Source organism: Desmodus rotundus, chromosome 1, assembly GCF_022682495.2.
Source record: "Desmodus rotundus isolate HL8 chromosome 1, HLdesRot8A.1, whole genome shotgun sequence".
NCBI classification, from domain to species: Eukaryota; Metazoa; Chordata; class Mammalia; order Chiroptera; family Phyllostomidae; genus Desmodus; species Desmodus rotundus.
The window spans coordinates 199,227,968-199,244,516 of record NC_071387.1 but is presented as its reverse complement, the minus strand read 5'-3'; the positions used below and the strand labels follow the sequence as shown (position 1 = coordinate 199,244,516).

Below are 16,549 nucleotides of genomic sequence, written 5' to 3'. Positions count from 1 at the left end.
GCAGAAAAACAAATAACCAGGTTAATAAATGAGCAAAGGACTTGAATAGACATCTCTCCAAATGGCCAACAAGTATATGGAACGGCACTCAGTATCATTAAACATCAGAGAAACACAAACCAAGCCCACAGTAAGATATAGCCTTACCCCTGTTAGGATGGATGTTATAAATAAAACAAAACAAAAAGATAACAAGTGCAGGCGAGGATGTGGAGACACTGGAGCCCTTGTATACTGTTGGTGGGAATGTACAATGGTGCAGGCTCCGTGGAAAACAGTATGGAGGTTCCTCAAAAAAACTAAAAATAGAACTACCATATGTCCCAGAAAATCCACTTCTGGGTGTATATTCGAAAGAATTGAAATCAGCATCTTGAGGAGATATCTGTACTTCCATGTTCATTGCAGCCTAATTAAACTAGCCAAGATACGGAACAACCCAAGTGCCCATCAACAGATGAATGAATAAGAAAATGTGGTATAGACACACCATAGAATATTATCCAGTTTAAGGAAAGAAGGAAATCCTATCACTTGTGACAACATGCATGAGCCTTGAGGACATGACACTAAGTGAAACAAGCCAGTTGCGGAAAGGCAGATGCTACATGATTTCACTTACACGTGACTCTAAAACGTCAGCTGATAGAATAGGATGGTGGCGGCCAAGGGCTGAGGGGAGGGGACAATGGAGAGTTGCTGACCAATGGGTGTAAACTTTCAGTCATGCAAGACGAGTAAGTCCTAGAGATCCGCCGTACAACGTAGTGTCTGTGGTTAACAGTACCGTATGGAGCACCTAACAGCCTGTTAAGAGGATAGCTCTCATGTTAAGTGTTCTTACCACACAAACGCCCACGCAAAGGACACAAGGGAGCGTCTGGAGGTGATGGATATGTCTACAACCTGGCTTATGGAGATGGTTTCACAGGTGTTTGTGTAAGTCCAAATTCATCAAATTGTGCACATTACGTATGTACCTGCAGTATTTTATATATCAGCTACACTCGATTAAACTTTTTACAAGAAAGATATGATGATCTAATGGAAAATTACTATATTTTTCAGACCATAAGACACACGTAGGTTTTAGAGGAGGAAAATAGAAAAAAATTTTTGAAGCAAAAAATGTGGTAAAATATTTAATAACATAAAACCCCACCCCCACCCCAGTGAGCCAGGTAAGCTACATTCAGACTATAAGATGCACCCCCATTTTCCTCCCAAATTTGGGGGGTGTGTCTTATAGTCCAAAAAAATACAGTAAAGGAATCTTCTTTTTCAAAGTGCTGCCCACCCGGGTGGCTGTCTGTGCCCCGAGTGGCCTGAGAAGAGCTGTGCTGGCGCCATTGCCTGCGCTGGGGGCAGCAGCAGGGGCTGCTCTGACCCTTGGAGACGGAAAGGCAGTGCGGTTGCCGGCCCTGTTGCCAGAGCATAGGGTGTGGAAGAGGAGAGTGGTACCTGCTTATTTTCCCCAAGAACCCTTATGTCTGGTGTGCAACAAGGGGGGCTGGCTTCGGCCTGCCCAGGCCCTCTGTTGTGTGCTTATGTCAGTGCTGACTATAACGTGTGCAGCTGACGGGAGAGGCGGTGGGGCGCAGCCTCCATGAGAACCCACTAAATGCACTGGGGACAGCACGCTGGGGGGGGGACGGTGTTTCCGCCCCAGCCCCAGCCCCCATTGCTAGGGAGGAAAGGCGGGCTCACGGCATTCATGTATCTGGCTTTCTTTCCTTTATTATTTACATTTTAAAAAATCGATCCCTTTTTGGTAGAGATTCTAAGAAGACACTTTAAAATTAATGAGCCTCAGACTACATTTCCCTGGCTTATGCCAAGTCACTGAAGGACGGGGGGGTCACCAGGAACATGATTGGTAAAGGTCAACTCCTTAGAGGATGGTCCAGCTTGATGAAAGCCTGTCACATGGGAAGGTTTGGCGTTTTACTCCTACCCACTGAAGCCTTCGCATCCCGAAAATTTCTTTTCTTTCCACTGTGATTAGCATGATCAAAGTGTTTTAATCTCTTAGCACTTTGCTTGTTTCTCAGCCCGTTCAGGTAGCACGCAGTCTGTGGACAAAAAGGGCATTAGAGGAAGGGAGCTGTTTCTGTCAGCGAGCATTAAGTCTCTTTAGCTGGTGGAGGGTGTCTTTAACGACCCAAACTGTTCTTCCTTCCAATTGATTTGAGGTGGCTTTAAAATAAGAAAGAGAATTGCCTTTGAGAGAAAAAAAAAAAATCCTATAGGGCATAATTCTTTCCAAACAGAAAAGAAAAATCTGACTCATAGAATGTGGGACAGGTTTCCCCTTTCTTTCACCACTGACATGTGGTTAAGAGCCTGGGCCATGGAAGAAAGCAAGCCACAGAGAAATTCAACGCAAACCCCTGTGTTTCATGATCTTCGGTCTAAGTTCATGATTCCTTGTATCTGATGCTACCGAGCACTGATGCCCACCTTTTCCAGAATAGGAACTTTAGGATGGGGAACACTTGGCTGTGTGGATGGACCGAGGAGAAGGAATCAGTGGAGAGGGAAAGGTGATGATTCAGGAGGACCCATGGACAGAAAGAACACTAAGAAAGGACTTGGTCCAGCACTCGGGGCAAGGTTATCCTTGGCTCAGAGGAGGAATGGCCAGCTCGTCCTCTGTGGCTGGAGGGAAGGAGGTTAGGGTGGCTGGGATATGGGTCTGTGTGAGTGGCAGTGGGGCCTGTGGTCACAGGAGGCTCTGCAGGGTCTGATGATAGGTCTGCAGGTCAGAGATTTCACCCCTTGTGGACTGGGGTGGTCTCAGCATTAAGCTAGCCTTGCCCTGATGGCTGCTGGTTCACCTGCTGTCCTTGGACAGGAGCCAGAGAGAGTAACCCAGGGGGGGAATGGAAAGGGATTGAGCAACCCAGTTATAGGTGGAGTAATTGCACCACTCCTGGGAAGTCCCCGTAGAGAGGAGGGGCATAAGGTTTGCACATCTCAAAGGGACTCATTATTCCACCAATTTCGATTCCAAGACATTGTCATAGACATTTGGAACTGTGTTCAGTTCTGCCCCTGACTCAGGGGAGAGCCACCCAGTGTGCACCTGTAGCTGCTGTAAGCAGGTATTGCCTTTACTTTCAGTGACTGCTTTGGCTGTTTCTCTGCTGCACCAGGAAAGGGAGACATTTGCGCCCAACCCAATCTCACCAAGAGCGAAGGGGGGAGGGCCAATCAAAGGTCCAAGGTCGGTATGACATCTCCCGCCTGTGTCATTCACCCTCAGCCTCTCTTCTGCAGAGGGTCGGCTGTGACTATGAGATCGATTCCAACGCCACAGAGGATCGCTGCGGTGTGTGCCTTGGGGATGGCTCTGCCTGCCAGACTGTGAGGAAGATGTTTAAGCAGAAAGAAGGATCCGGTAACAAACAAACAAGTAGTTGAAGGGGCAGGGGATTGAGACTGGAGGGCAAGAGTGATGGCTGGTTTTGTTTGTTTTATTTAGCAGATTGTGACTTGCAAAGACTTCAAAATGGGAAAGATGGAAGAAAAGTGATTTTACTGAATGAATATGTTCATCATTCTTAAATAGTCTTACTAACCCTGAACACCTTCCCTCAAAATAGGAAAAATGTCTTGATAACTCTTCACTTTTGCAACTTTTTAATATGATTGCCATTTTTGTACAGAAGGCTCACAAGGGTGAGACCTGCGCGAGAGGGTTTGTTTTTCACCTCTATTCTACCAATCACATTCTCCCATTAAAACACTAGATTAGGATTAGTAAACACTGGTCATAGGTATAGATACTCTCAGCCTAGCTTGTAGATTTTTTCTCTCAGGAACTCAGTTTCCTCATTTTTTAGATAAGGGGATTGGTAGCCATTCCTTTTTACCCAAATAACCATTAACAGGACATTGGTTAAGTAACATCCCATTGCGGACATTGGGATAAATGATAAGTAATATTGGAATTATGTCATTCTTGCAGTTGTTGAAATGCTTAAAAAATATGAAAAGACATTACATTTAAAAGGCAATAGCAGTTCATACAGCATAATGCCACTTCTTTAAAAACTTGTGTATGCATAGAAAATTTCGTAAGAGAACCCAGTAAACTGTTAACTGTAATCATTGATGCAGAGGACTGGGGGCGGAGGGAAATGGAAACTTGTGCATTTCCTTTCACCCCTCTCTCTGCGGTGGGCATTTCGTCACATGCAAGGGAGTCTGCTGGGTATTTTATCATGGTTCTTTTCAAACTCCGCATCACTTTACTTTCATCCTTTGGCTTTCTGCTGGGTGTTCTTTTGCAGACAGGTATTACTTTTGCTCATGGCTAAATCTGTTCGGTTTACATCATCTATCTGCAAACTACCCAGGAGCAGCACTTACCTCACTGAAAGCTTATTTTCTTTTTAAAGCTTTCATTTTAAATTTTGAAATACCTCCCTTTGTATTTGGCAGAATCTGCCCATGATAAACAGTTATAATTTTGGGTTTTCTCTTTTAAGTGGATGATAAAAAGCAAACTGTTTTGTTGTTTTTTTCTATCCAATTATCTTCTGTCTCTTTTTAAAAATCTTTTTCTTTCATTTTTTTGTTTGTTTTTAAACAAGGGGTGAGGTGGTAGCCAGTTGGTTTTCTGCATGAGGAGCCGTGCAGCACCCTAAGTCAGAAAGTAGCTGCAGGCAGCAACACTTCACAGGCGTTTAAAAAACTGTATTAGCTTCAATTGCATGTGATAAATATTTTCACTGAGCTCATTATAAGTTAGTAGCGTTAATCTCCCACCTCAGGTAAGAGTGTGAGGGCCAAATGGAATTAATACAAGACTCACATTTTGGTTCCTCCAGATTATAGCTACCAGTTTGGGGCTGAGGTTTTAGCCTGTACCCAGCTCCTGAGCAAGGCCGTCCTGCTGGCCAGCCCTTTGTCGAGCTGCCAGGACCCCATGCTCCTCTGTGTCTGAGAGAGAGGGAGTGGTCAGGACACTTTCACGTGACAAAGATGAGGGCTTGCTGCTCAGGCCGAAGAACGTACTATATATTCAGTGGAGAAGCAAGACCCAGGATGATCAGTGTCTTACAACCATATCTTTAATGGAGAGGTTGAAGGACTAAAGAACATTTACCTTAGACAAGGGCAAAACAGTAGAATACAGAGCTGGGAGGGACATCAGAGAGCATCTCATTCAAGTCCCTTCATTGTTCAGACAACATTCAGAGAAGTTAAGTAAGTCGATGAACATCACAGAGCTCATTTGTGGCAGCACAGAAACTAGAATCCACTGCTGTGACCCCAGGACCCGTTCCTCCTTTCACAGCGTTGTCCCCAAAGTCCATGCTCCTTCCACTCTACTGCATTAATGAACTGATGCTCCCTAAGAGGATAGATAGGATGGATGCATGAAGTACAGTTCTTAGTGAGGAGTCTGGCAAAGAGAGGAAACATTTACGCATTAGTTCCTTTCCTCCCTGCTGTGCTTCCTACCCTGATAACCAGTAAGCAAGAACACTGGCTAGAGTTGACCGTCACCTTTATATGGATGTCCTCTGTGCTTTTTTTAAAATTGAACTTCCTGGGATGACATTAGTTAATTATAAAGGTTTCAGGTATACAATTCTAAACATATCCTCTGAATGTTGTATTTGGTGTTTACCACCCTGAGTCAAGCCTCCTTCCATCACCTTTACCCCCTTCCTCTGCTTTTTTAGAAGACTGGATTAGAACACATGAGAGTAAAATGTAAGTTCATATTTTAGCAAAACCTAAGAAAAATAAGAAAAAACTGTTTCTAATGAACAAATTATCTAGCAATATAAAAAGTATAAAAAGCTGTGCTTAGAGATGAGTTTCTCATGACAAGCTGTATTCAAGAGCAACAGGGTGGCAATCAACCCAGGATTCCCTCCAGGGTTCTCATCATCGACTTAAGTTATGATTAAGTTACTCCTAAGAATCCGTCTTTAACTTGCAGGCGATGAGGATGAGAACAGGATGTAGCAGCAACAAACGAGGGAGCAGAGATGCTGTTGGAAAGCTAGCTAGGGGATATAAGATTCTGAACTATCAACATAAAATCACAGAAAAATAAATGCTGGACCAACCACAAAAGCTTCAGAGTGCAGTCTGTATTTATTTTACCTCTTCTCACAAAATTGTTTACATTCTGAGTCACAAAGCTCCTGAGAATTCTGCTTGTGGCCAAACGCTTTAAATGTCTTCATAGTTAGTACATTTACCAGTCCCAGCGGCCACCCAGGAGTAGGGCAAGGGGGCTAAATGGTGAAGATCAAACAGATGTGTTCAGGTAAGCTAGCATGCCCCTTTCATTCATTGCGTCTTCTCTCCTTAGGTTATGTTGACATCGGACTGATTCCTAAAGGAGCAAGGGACATACGGGTAATGGAGGTGAAGGGAGCTGGAAACTTTCTGGCCATCAGGAGTGAGGACCCTGAAAAATATTACCTCAATGGAGGCTTTATTATCCAGTGGAATGGGAATTACAAGCTGGCGGGGACTGTGTTTCAGTATGACCGGAAAGGAGACCTGGAGAAACTGATGGCCACCGGTCCCACCAATGAGTCCGTGTGGATCCAGGTAATGAAGAAAGGAAATGCTGACATGTTCATCAGTTAGGAAGTTTCTCATTTTCCTTTCCAAGGTATTTGTTAGGCATGAATTGAGAATCCTTAAAACCTCTTCTAACAAGGAACAGGGAAGCAAGCAACATACTAGTTTTGTGCTGTTAATCCTTCATTGCCTAGAAATTGCTGAAACCCCTGTAATGAAATGCCAGAGGCCTAAAACCATCCACTGGGAGGTTTGAGTTCAGTGTTCAGTGTGGTTGACTCAGGCTGTTTTTCTCAGGGTGACTGTTCATTGGGTATAGAAAAAATGCCATCAGCCTGTGTCGGTGTGGCATGAGTTTCCAAGTAGCTCTCCAGCAGAGGTGGTGAACTGACATGCTTCTTTCACATGTTCTTGTGTGCTTGTCCGCAGGCAAGAGGTTTCACTGTGGGGGAAAGAGTGGTTAGGATATAGGATATTTTGTTCTTCAAAGTCATGAGTGATTTGTGGAGTGCAGTAATTACACCAGTGGAGACAAGGCAGGTTGCAGATAACAGATGGCCCAGGGGAGAGTCAGATCTAACAATATTAGAAATCAGAGGACATCAATTCAGAGCCAGAGATCGGAGCACTTGCGGAAGCTGAAGGTCAAGGCTTGACATCTATGTTTCATAAATGTCAGGAAACCCAATATCTGTCCACATGGGAAAATATTTACATAGAGGAACCCCCAATCCCATGAGGCAACCAATCTACCACTTCCAAGTTTAAGATGAATTCATTTCAGATGTGTTGTATGTAGATTACCTGCAGGTGAGGGAAGTGAGGGGTAGGTCCCAAGCAGGGTATGCCTTGGCTAAAACCCCTCATTATTTTTGTCCCAGAACTGCATACTTTAAAACAACCAAGCAGTCTGAGAACTAGAGAAAGGCATCATAGGCAACAACAGTGATAAAAGTTGATGTTTGCTGAGTGCTAACTGCACAGCAGCTACTGTTCTAATCATATCTAATCACGTTACATTTACTCCTTTGTTTAACTCTCACGAGCACCCTATAGTAGTACTACTACTACCCTCCATTCGCAATGGGGAAGCGAAGGCACGAAGAGATGAAGTAACTTACCCTCAATCGCAAGGTTGGGAAGTGCACAAGGCAGGGGTGACCGACCAGCCTGTTGCCAGAACAGAGCCTGCCTGTCATTCCCTCACGGCAGCTCCCTATGACTAGACCTTCCTGTTTCCATGAACTGAAATTCCCATGGGAATCCAGCCAAGAACTAGTAGAGTGGAGAAGATCATAGATACAGGTGGGTGTAGATGTAAGGGCGGAAGTAGAGGTCGAGGAATATTCACTTACTGGCCTTTGTTCCAGTGCGTGTGTCTACAACTGCTTTAAGACAGTGGACACGGTGTAGTATTTTTATGTGTCTGTGATTTTCAGTGTAAAGTCATGGCAGTTTGGCATGACCCCCCTCTTGCCTTGTAGCTTCTATTCCAGGTGACTAACCCTGGCATCAAGTACGAGTACACAATCCGGAAAGACCACGTTGACAACGACGTGGAGAAGCTGATGTACTTCTGGCAGTATGGCCCCTGGACAGAGTGCAGTGTTACCTGTGGGACAGGTGAGAACCAGCTGCTTCCCCGTGAACCCACGTCAGCTCCAGAGTGGGCCGTGGAGCCATCTGTGGCAGCGGTTTGCCTCTGAGCCCGTGCATCTGCGCCTTCCTCAGAGGGGGCCCGGGGACCCCGTGGGAGTAAGTGTGCAGGTCAGGGACTAAACGGAGGGGCAGTTCTTTCACCAGCTTTATAGACTGGCCTTCATGAAAGGTTTTGTTTAACGAAAAAGTTACACGTCTTTTTAAAAAGCAAAACAGACAGACTTAACACGACCACTGCTCTGGCCGAGGGCCCAAGGACCACAAAAGTCAAGCAGCCCACCCAAAGATATGGGATAAACTGTGGCCAAATACAAAACAAAAACAAAAACAAAAAAACCACCTAAATTCTAGCCCAGTGTTCTTTTTCTGCCAGATGCACTCGGAGAGTAGTTTTCTCTCACAGAGTCAAGTGTCAGGAGAGATTCCTTGCTGGCAAGTATTAGGATGGGATAGGTTTTGCTACGGGAACAAAGAAAATTGTAATCTCAGGAATTCAACACAGTGAAGGCTTATTTTTAACCCATTCCAAGTCTGATGCAGGCTGGGTGGCCCCACTTAATCTCAAAGCTAACATATCTGAAGTGTGTGGTTCCCAGCTTCCCCCACTGGGGGAGAGAGAAAAGGAAGAGGCAGAGACTGCCTCTGATTAATGGCCTTGGCCTCAAAGGGGAACCTGTCTCTTCTGCTCGCCTTTCATTGCTGGGCCTTAGTCCTACGGGCGCGATCTATGTGCAGAGGCAGGCTGGGAGCTAGCTCAGAGAGGCATGGGGACACCGCTAGAGCATAGACTGCCCGCCGTAGGGCCACGTGCTCTTTTCCAAGGCTTCGCCGGCAGGGCTCAGACCCGTCACTCACTTGGAGGGCTTCCATAGTACTGCCGTATGAGGAAGCCTCAGCCTCTCTTTCTCCTTTTGGATCCTGTCTAAGTGTGTCCTGGAACTTTCTGCCTCTAGCCTGTAACTACTGCCTATAAAACGAGGGCAGCTGCAGGGCAAAGTGCCCAAGGCTGCGATGTAGCAAAGAGAACAGAAGTGAAGGAGCGAATGGGCCGGCAGAACCCAGTCCGCTCCTCCACAGGCTCCGTCTCACCACTGGCTGACTTGTCCCCCCACCCCAGTACCCCCTCCCAGTCCCCACCCCAGGAGGTAGTTGTGGAAAGAGATTTAGAGACAGACAATGAGTCATGCACCATCAACCTTACAAACAATTTTTGTATTACCAACTTCTTCCTTTCTTCCTGCAATACAGAAAACCAAAGACTAACTTTCAGAAATCACAGGGATCATACCATATGTTCATTTCAAAATATGTGGTGTTCTGAAAATCCTAAAACTCTGAAGATCTGTCTGGGTCAAAGGTACCGTCTGCGGGGCAGCAGCCACGAGGGTGTCAGTCAGTCAGTCCTGCTGCCCTCTGCCCCGAGCATTTCCACAGGTCCTTCCCCGCCTCCACCCCCACCCCCGCCAGCCCCCACTGCCCAGGAGGAGCAGGCTCAATGAAGAAGCAAAGCAATTTAAGCATAAAATAAGTTGGTGAAAATTATTTCCCTGAGGAGTGGTTGTAAGGAAAATGAAGTCACCAGGACTATTGTTAGAAATACTTCTTCAATTTCTCATTGCCTTGTTTCGGTTCTTTCAGCAAAGCCCGGGATTAAGCTTTAGGCTTAAATCATTGTCCGAGGACACAAAGGAGTGACATCAGACTGGGCAGGGACCCCGCAATAAAACAGGAGAATACCCACCCCACCCCCTTCTACTTCAACATGGAATGAACCCTTTGCATTCACATGTGTATTTCAGAGCATGGGAAATGAAAGATAAATGACCGATATGTACGGTGACCACAAAGATGCATCCCCAGTTAGCTAGGACAAGAGACATCCTTATGAAATGTGAATCAAGCATTATGTTTGGATACGGCCAGTTTGGTCCTTCAGCATTACCTCTGCCTGCTCGGGCCACTATCATTCTGGTTATTAAACTTTAGGAGGAACTATCAGGCAGTTCCAGCCACACTGCCTCTGAGTGACAGTGAGCTCCGGTATTTGGCAGAGAAGACAGACAGCCCGTCGTCTCCTTTCTCAGCTCTCAAACACAGGGAGGGAAATGCCAATCTTCACACAGGATGCACACTGCTCCATATAAAAATGGAAAACTGCCTAAAATGCTGTGCTCAGTGGTGTGTTTTATTTCCTTTAAGAGAACGCTTTCTATATTATAAAAGTTAAAGGCATTACTGAAAATTTAAAACTAAAGTCGCCATCCTTACACAGGCACTTTGGTACTTTGGTTTATTGCCCTTCAATAGTCTTTTTTCTAATCGTAGATGTATATAGGGGCGGGCATATGGAAGTATTCATGTACCTGCACACGTTTTCACTTTCCACCATAACGTGGGTGCCTTCCCCTGTGTGAGTCAATCTTCACAGCTCTCATTTCTAGGGATGCATTATATTTCACTGGCAAGACAAAGCAAGGTTCCCTTAACCAACTCCTTTTTGATCATCACCTCCTGGTGAGCATCGTTTGACCATCCATGTAAAAAAAATGATCTTGTTAGTGTTAATTTGCAGATGGCATTTCTAGTTTCAAAAAGTAGAAAAATTATGATAATGTTAAGAAACTTATACCAGATACATTCCTATAGTAAAAGGACGACAAGCAGGTAATGGTGATCATTTGATTTTGGTTTTAGCACTGTATTATTTTGGTTTTATACTTTTTCACTGGAAAATATTTCAAATGTCCCAGCAAAAGGAAGAATGTGATGGTGAACTGTGTATCCACCGCTCAGCTTTGTCGATCTTACCATGTTTGTTTCGGTGTTCATTTTTAAAGAAAAAGTGCACAGAACACTTGAAGAGCACCCCTTGGTTTTAGTCCTTCTCCTTTCCCCCAGAGGTGACTAGCAGAGGTGAGGAACAAAGAGAGAAGGCCTTTGCTGTGGTCCCGGAAAGTCCTAACAGTGGCCAGGAGGAGAACTCAGGGGGCACAGGGGGGCAAAGTGTACCAACGTGGAGGTATTTAGGAGGGAGACTGGACTGGACTCCCTGGTGCTAGTTCTTCTGCTGGTGGAGAGTGGTTTGAGTATGGGGGAAGGTGGAAGGGCAACACCACTGTGTGCCCTCGGGTAACTGGCTACATGGTGCCGTCCTTCACTGGGACGTGGACAGCGGGACAAGACACAGGTCTGAAGCAGAATTTATGATGACATTTGTCCCATTAAAGTGCCTGTGAGATTTCCAGGTGAAATTGCCCTAAGGCAAGTAAGAGGCTTATTTGAAAAGTGTGTGTCAGACTGCCTGCGTTGGTCAGCTGAGGGCTGCTATAACAGACTATCCTAGACCCAGGGGCTAAGACAGCACACATCTATTTCTCGTTCAGTGTCGGAGGCTGGGAGGTTCAAGGTCAAGGTGCTGGCAGACTCACTTCCTAGTGAGAATCCTTTTCCGGGCTTGCAGATGGCTACCTTCTCACTGTATCCTGACATGGCAGACAGCGAAAGGGACCTCTTATGTCCCTTTCTCTTTTCATAAGGGCGTTAATTCTGTCACGAGCCCCCACCCTCACGACCTGAACCAACCCTCCTCACTTCCCAAAGGCTCCACCTCCCAATACCCTCACACCGGGGTTAGGGCCTCAGTGTATGAGTTTGGAGGGAACCTTCAGTTCATAGTGCTGCCCTATCAACTCTTTTTATCCACAATGAGTTCCTCTTGTAATTATTCTGTTGCTTTTCTTAGCATTAGATTTGTTACATATTTTGGAATTAGAATTCACAGGCTTGATTTGAGTGTGATTTCCTTTCAGTTTCTTTTTCTTTTTTTCTCTTTCCTGCCCCTTCCCCCCTTCTTTCCATGTGCACCCACTTTTTCTAGAATTTTTTGCAGTCTGTTTCCCTGACCACGCTGTGAGACCTCATTTCTGGGCAGGACTAGTCAAGGTTGTTCAGCATTGCTATCTCTTAGGGACGCTGAAGATATTGTCTTGGAGCCAGCAGGCGACGTGGCTGAGCGGCCAGTGGGGTGAAAAGCTGAGTCCTTGTTTTGCCGCCTTCCTGGGCCTGAAACTCACCAACAGTGAAGGCTTTAAAACTTAGTGACGAGGACAGTGTTGTTCCCTCCTCTTGTGGGCACTTTGAGTCCTCAAACTGCAATGGAGCTCAGCACATGGCGGCCACTAATTGCTTCTGGCCCAGAGCCTGGCAGTCCTTTCACGAAAGTCCTGCCGGCCTGCCCTTCTGTGGGGATATTTGCCAAGATTTGAGTGTTGTTTCTTTTTGGTTTTCTCTCTTTAAATCTTCATATTTTATTGTTTAATACTTCTTATAGTTTATATTTTATGTATTACTATTGTGCCTTTGAAGCAAAAGGATGTTTAAGCATAAATTCACTAAGACATTACCTTAGTTTGACTATTTAGAAATTTTTATTGTCTTTGTTCTAGATTACAAATCCATGTTATAAAGTGGCCACACAACGTTATAAATTTAGCTAAATGTCGTAAAGCCAGCTTCTTTTCCATAGCCCACTTTTCAAAGGCCAGGAGGACCCTTGGAGTAGACCAGCGACGATCTTGTCTCCACACTTGTCTCCACTCTCTGTCCTCTCAGCCACATTTGCCTGCCCTCCTGCCTTGTCCCTGGGGTGTGACTTTGGGAGGATGCTGGGGAATTTAGGACCAGCTGTCCTTCAGGAAAAGTTGGAAGGGAGTGGAATAACAAGTGCTTCCATCCATGACAAGAGGCTTGTTGAACAAGTTCACCTGAGTTGCCCATCGAAAGGTCACCCATGAAAGTTCCACCAGTGGATTATCTGTGAAGGAACAGCTGCAGAAATGGCTCGACACAGGTGCTGGCCTTGCTAGGAAGCTTCAGGACTCTGTTAAACGAGAAAATATTTTGGCAAAAACTCAAGATCGCGTTCATAAAAAGTGTAAAAGCCACATTTTTGCCCCACTGCATCTCTAGTACTACAAAACTCTACCAGTTGTAATATATAACATAGAAAATGTCCTGTTTTTTAATAAAATTCATAGTAATGGCACTATTGTTAGAAAATGGGTCATCGCTTCTGAACATGACCTTTTCCAATTTTGTGCTTTGTGGTCGCCTCTGTTCCACATTTTCGAGTTTGTAAGAACAACTGTGGCCGCACAAAAGGGAGAGCATGCTCCCCTGCACTGCCCTGAGCTTTGCGTTTCCCTTTGCCCCACTTGGCTGACTTCCCTCCAGGGTTTATCATTGTCCCTTTGTGCAAGGAACGTTGTGTTCTAGTAGGAAAAGGCAAATATTTTATTTTTAGCATTGTATTATTTTAGTTTTATACTGTTTCACTGGAAAACGTTTCCAATGTCCCAGCAAAATAGGAATGTAAAACCTCCCTGCAAAACTAGAGATTGCTCAAACTCTTCTAGCTGCCTGGGAAGCCAGATTGCGTATGTTGGAAATACATACGTGTAGAACAGATACTTAGGTTTACTGAAACCAGTCCCTGCAGGGTTTATCTGACAGTATCCCTACGAAGGCTCAAAGTAACCGTGTAGTTTGTGGTTTGTTCACATACCACCGATAGATCTGGAGAACCATAACTAGGACACATGCTCCACTATGACCCTGATGTGTCACCACCTACTGATGTTCGGAAGACAGAATTCACCTCCGCGGGAAACCAGAGTCGGTTACGTCTTTGACTTTCTGGAAGTGCACTCGCCCTGGCACTAGTCCGTCTGACTTCATCCGCTGTACTTGTCAGGGGGGATCAACTAAGTCCAGACAATCGCTGGAGGGTACTGTTTTAAATGTAGGACTTCATGAAACTAATAGGAAGACTTATTGAGATGGATTTAAGTACATGCTGTGGAATGAGGAGTTTAACATTTGCATAAATAAAATAAACTTCAAGTTATATACAGTGGAGATCTGATAACCTTCCTGTTGTACTTTTGTGAATGAACCAAAGAGAATCCATAGCCAGAGTGACTAAACTTTTTTTTTAGTGATTCTCCTATCAGGGGTGTCCAACCCACGGCCCGTGGGCCACATGCAGCCCAGGATGGCTATGAATGCAGCCCAACATATAATCATGAATTTACTTAAAACCTTATTTTTGCTCATCAGTTTTTGTTAGTGTTTGCGTAGTTACTGTGTGGCCCAAGACAACTCTTCTTCCAGTGTGGCCCAGAGACACCAAAGGGTTGGACTCCCCTGTGAGTTTGCAGTATACATTTATAGCTCATCCAAATCCACTTTCAAATAGCACTACACCACTTTGTGGGCAGTATGAGTACCTGATAAAAACAAAATAAGCCCAATTCCTCCCTACCTCCCACCCCTTGTGTCATCGCTGCCATTCATGTATGTCATTTACATACAAGAATACATAAGCATATATATACATAAGATATATACATAAACATACATAATCAAATACATTGTTGGTGTTATTATTTTTAACAAACTGTTAGACCAATTCAGAGTAAGGAAAATTAAAATTTTTATTATGGCCTCTTTGATGCTTTTCCATTCTTTATGTAGGTCCAGGTTTCTGATCTATATTACTTTCTTTCTCCCCAATTAACTCTTTTAATGGTTCATCCTTGGCAGGTCTTCTTACAATGAATTTCATCGATTTCTTGTTTATCTAAGAAAGTACTTATCGTTCGCTTTTGAATGATAGTTCCACAGGGTTCAGAGGATGCTAGATTGGTGGGGTTCTCTCTCTACACTTTCACTGTTTGACCCCACTCTCTTCTCCCCAATGATTTCTGAGAGGTCAGATGCGACTCTTTGCTCCTTTATTAGGAAAATGCTTTTCCCCTCTGGCTTCTTTCAGGACTTTTTCTTTAGCTTTGACTTTCTGTGATTTGAAAATGATATGCCTAGGTGTGTGTGATTTTAAAAATGTTTATCCTGCTTGGTGTTTCCTGGATCTGCAGTTTGGTATCTGGCGTGAATGATTTGGTGCAGTTCTGGTTCCTGTGGTGGTTTCTGCTCCCAGAAGCTGTGACTCCTACCCAACTGTCCACCTCTCCGGCCACAGTTGACCCTCTGTCCCTCTCTTCTCTTCCATCCAAGAAGACTGTTGATTTCTCAGTCTATTTGGCTTTTTACTTGTTAGGACAGTGGCAACATCCAACTTCCGTGTGTGGGGAACCACTAACTGCAAATCTTTCCAAGGTGGCTAATCTCATGGTCTGTCGTTCTGCTGGTCTTCTTAGTCCCATCCTTTTTTACCCCATGCAGCCAGCAGAGATGAGTCCCTCCCTTATTTGCAGGCCCTTAGTTTTGTTCTCTAACGCGTGCATTTACTTCTCAATCAGGATCTCTCCATTAGTTTCTGTGAAGGCTTGTCTTGCTCAGTGTGCCCTGAGAAACGCTGACTGCCTGCATTCTCGTTAACCCATGAATATCGTGAGATTCTCAGGCCTCCGATCTTAACTGTGTGTGTTCTCTGATCTGCACGCAGTGGCTGCAGAAGGGACTTAGGAGCAGGAATGGCACTTCTTGACTGTGGTAAATTTTGAAAATAGATCTTTCATAGAACAGAACCATGTCCTGCCTAATTTCATGAAGCCTCCTTCAAGCACCAGCAATGCTCTGGTTTGAGCATTTCTTATAATTTCTGGTAAATTATCCTTGACCGTGACAGCCAATTTATGTAATCAGTTCATTTGGATTTCAGGGGGACAAAAACTATTTGTGTGGAGTCTTCCCAGTGTTCTGAGATGTGTGGCTTTCAGCAATGGATAATAAGAAAATGAAACCTCATTAATTGGTATTCAGTTAATATTTGTGTTTATTGCAATCATGAAAAACCATGAATTGTGTGACTAAGAGCTCAGTTGTTTGCAATGAGGAGGTGGCATCATGGGAGTATGAGGACTGAAGAAGTGGATTTGCTGTGGTCCCTGGTGTCAGAGTGTGGAGCCAACCCCGATCTCACAATCTGTAGGAAACAGAGGTGTGGGGGAGTTAATGCCGATGATTGGGAGAATGGGTTACAAAGAGACTTCAGATTCAGGTTCAAAATCTTTTCTCAAGGACCTAACAGGCATTAAGCACTGTGCCAGAACTTAGGGTACATCATGCACATATCAGGGTATATGCATCTTTTTATCCTCACAGCAGCCTGCGAGTACTGCAGTCTCACGGAACTGAGGCTGGAGAAGGCTAGCGAGATTCCTGATATCACTCAGCAAGACTCTCATCCATTGCTGATTTTGATGGCGGTGGTGTTGATATTGATATTGTGGTTATTCTCAATCACACACACACACACACACACACCCCTCAATGTGTTTGAGCTCTTGTAGTGATGAGACCCAGGTTTGCCCTC

General features: G+C 44.7%; 1 protein-coding gene across 1 annotated transcript in view; it reads left to right on the top strand.

Moving 5' to 3' along the window:
* Positions 1-16,549, top strand: part of ADAMTS12 (ADAM metallopeptidase with thrombospondin type 1 motif 12) — a 208,465-nt gene that overhangs the window by 137,878 nt on the left and 54,038 nt on the right. The window contains exons 14-16 of the mRNA XM_024578563.3: positions 3,280-3,400; positions 6,338-6,582; positions 8,040-8,178. Of these exons, the coding sequence (XP_024434331.3) occupies positions 3,280-3,400; positions 6,338-6,582; positions 8,040-8,178 (505 nt within the window). The remainder of the gene's footprint in view (positions 1-3,279; positions 3,401-6,337; positions 6,583-8,039; positions 8,179-16,549) is intronic.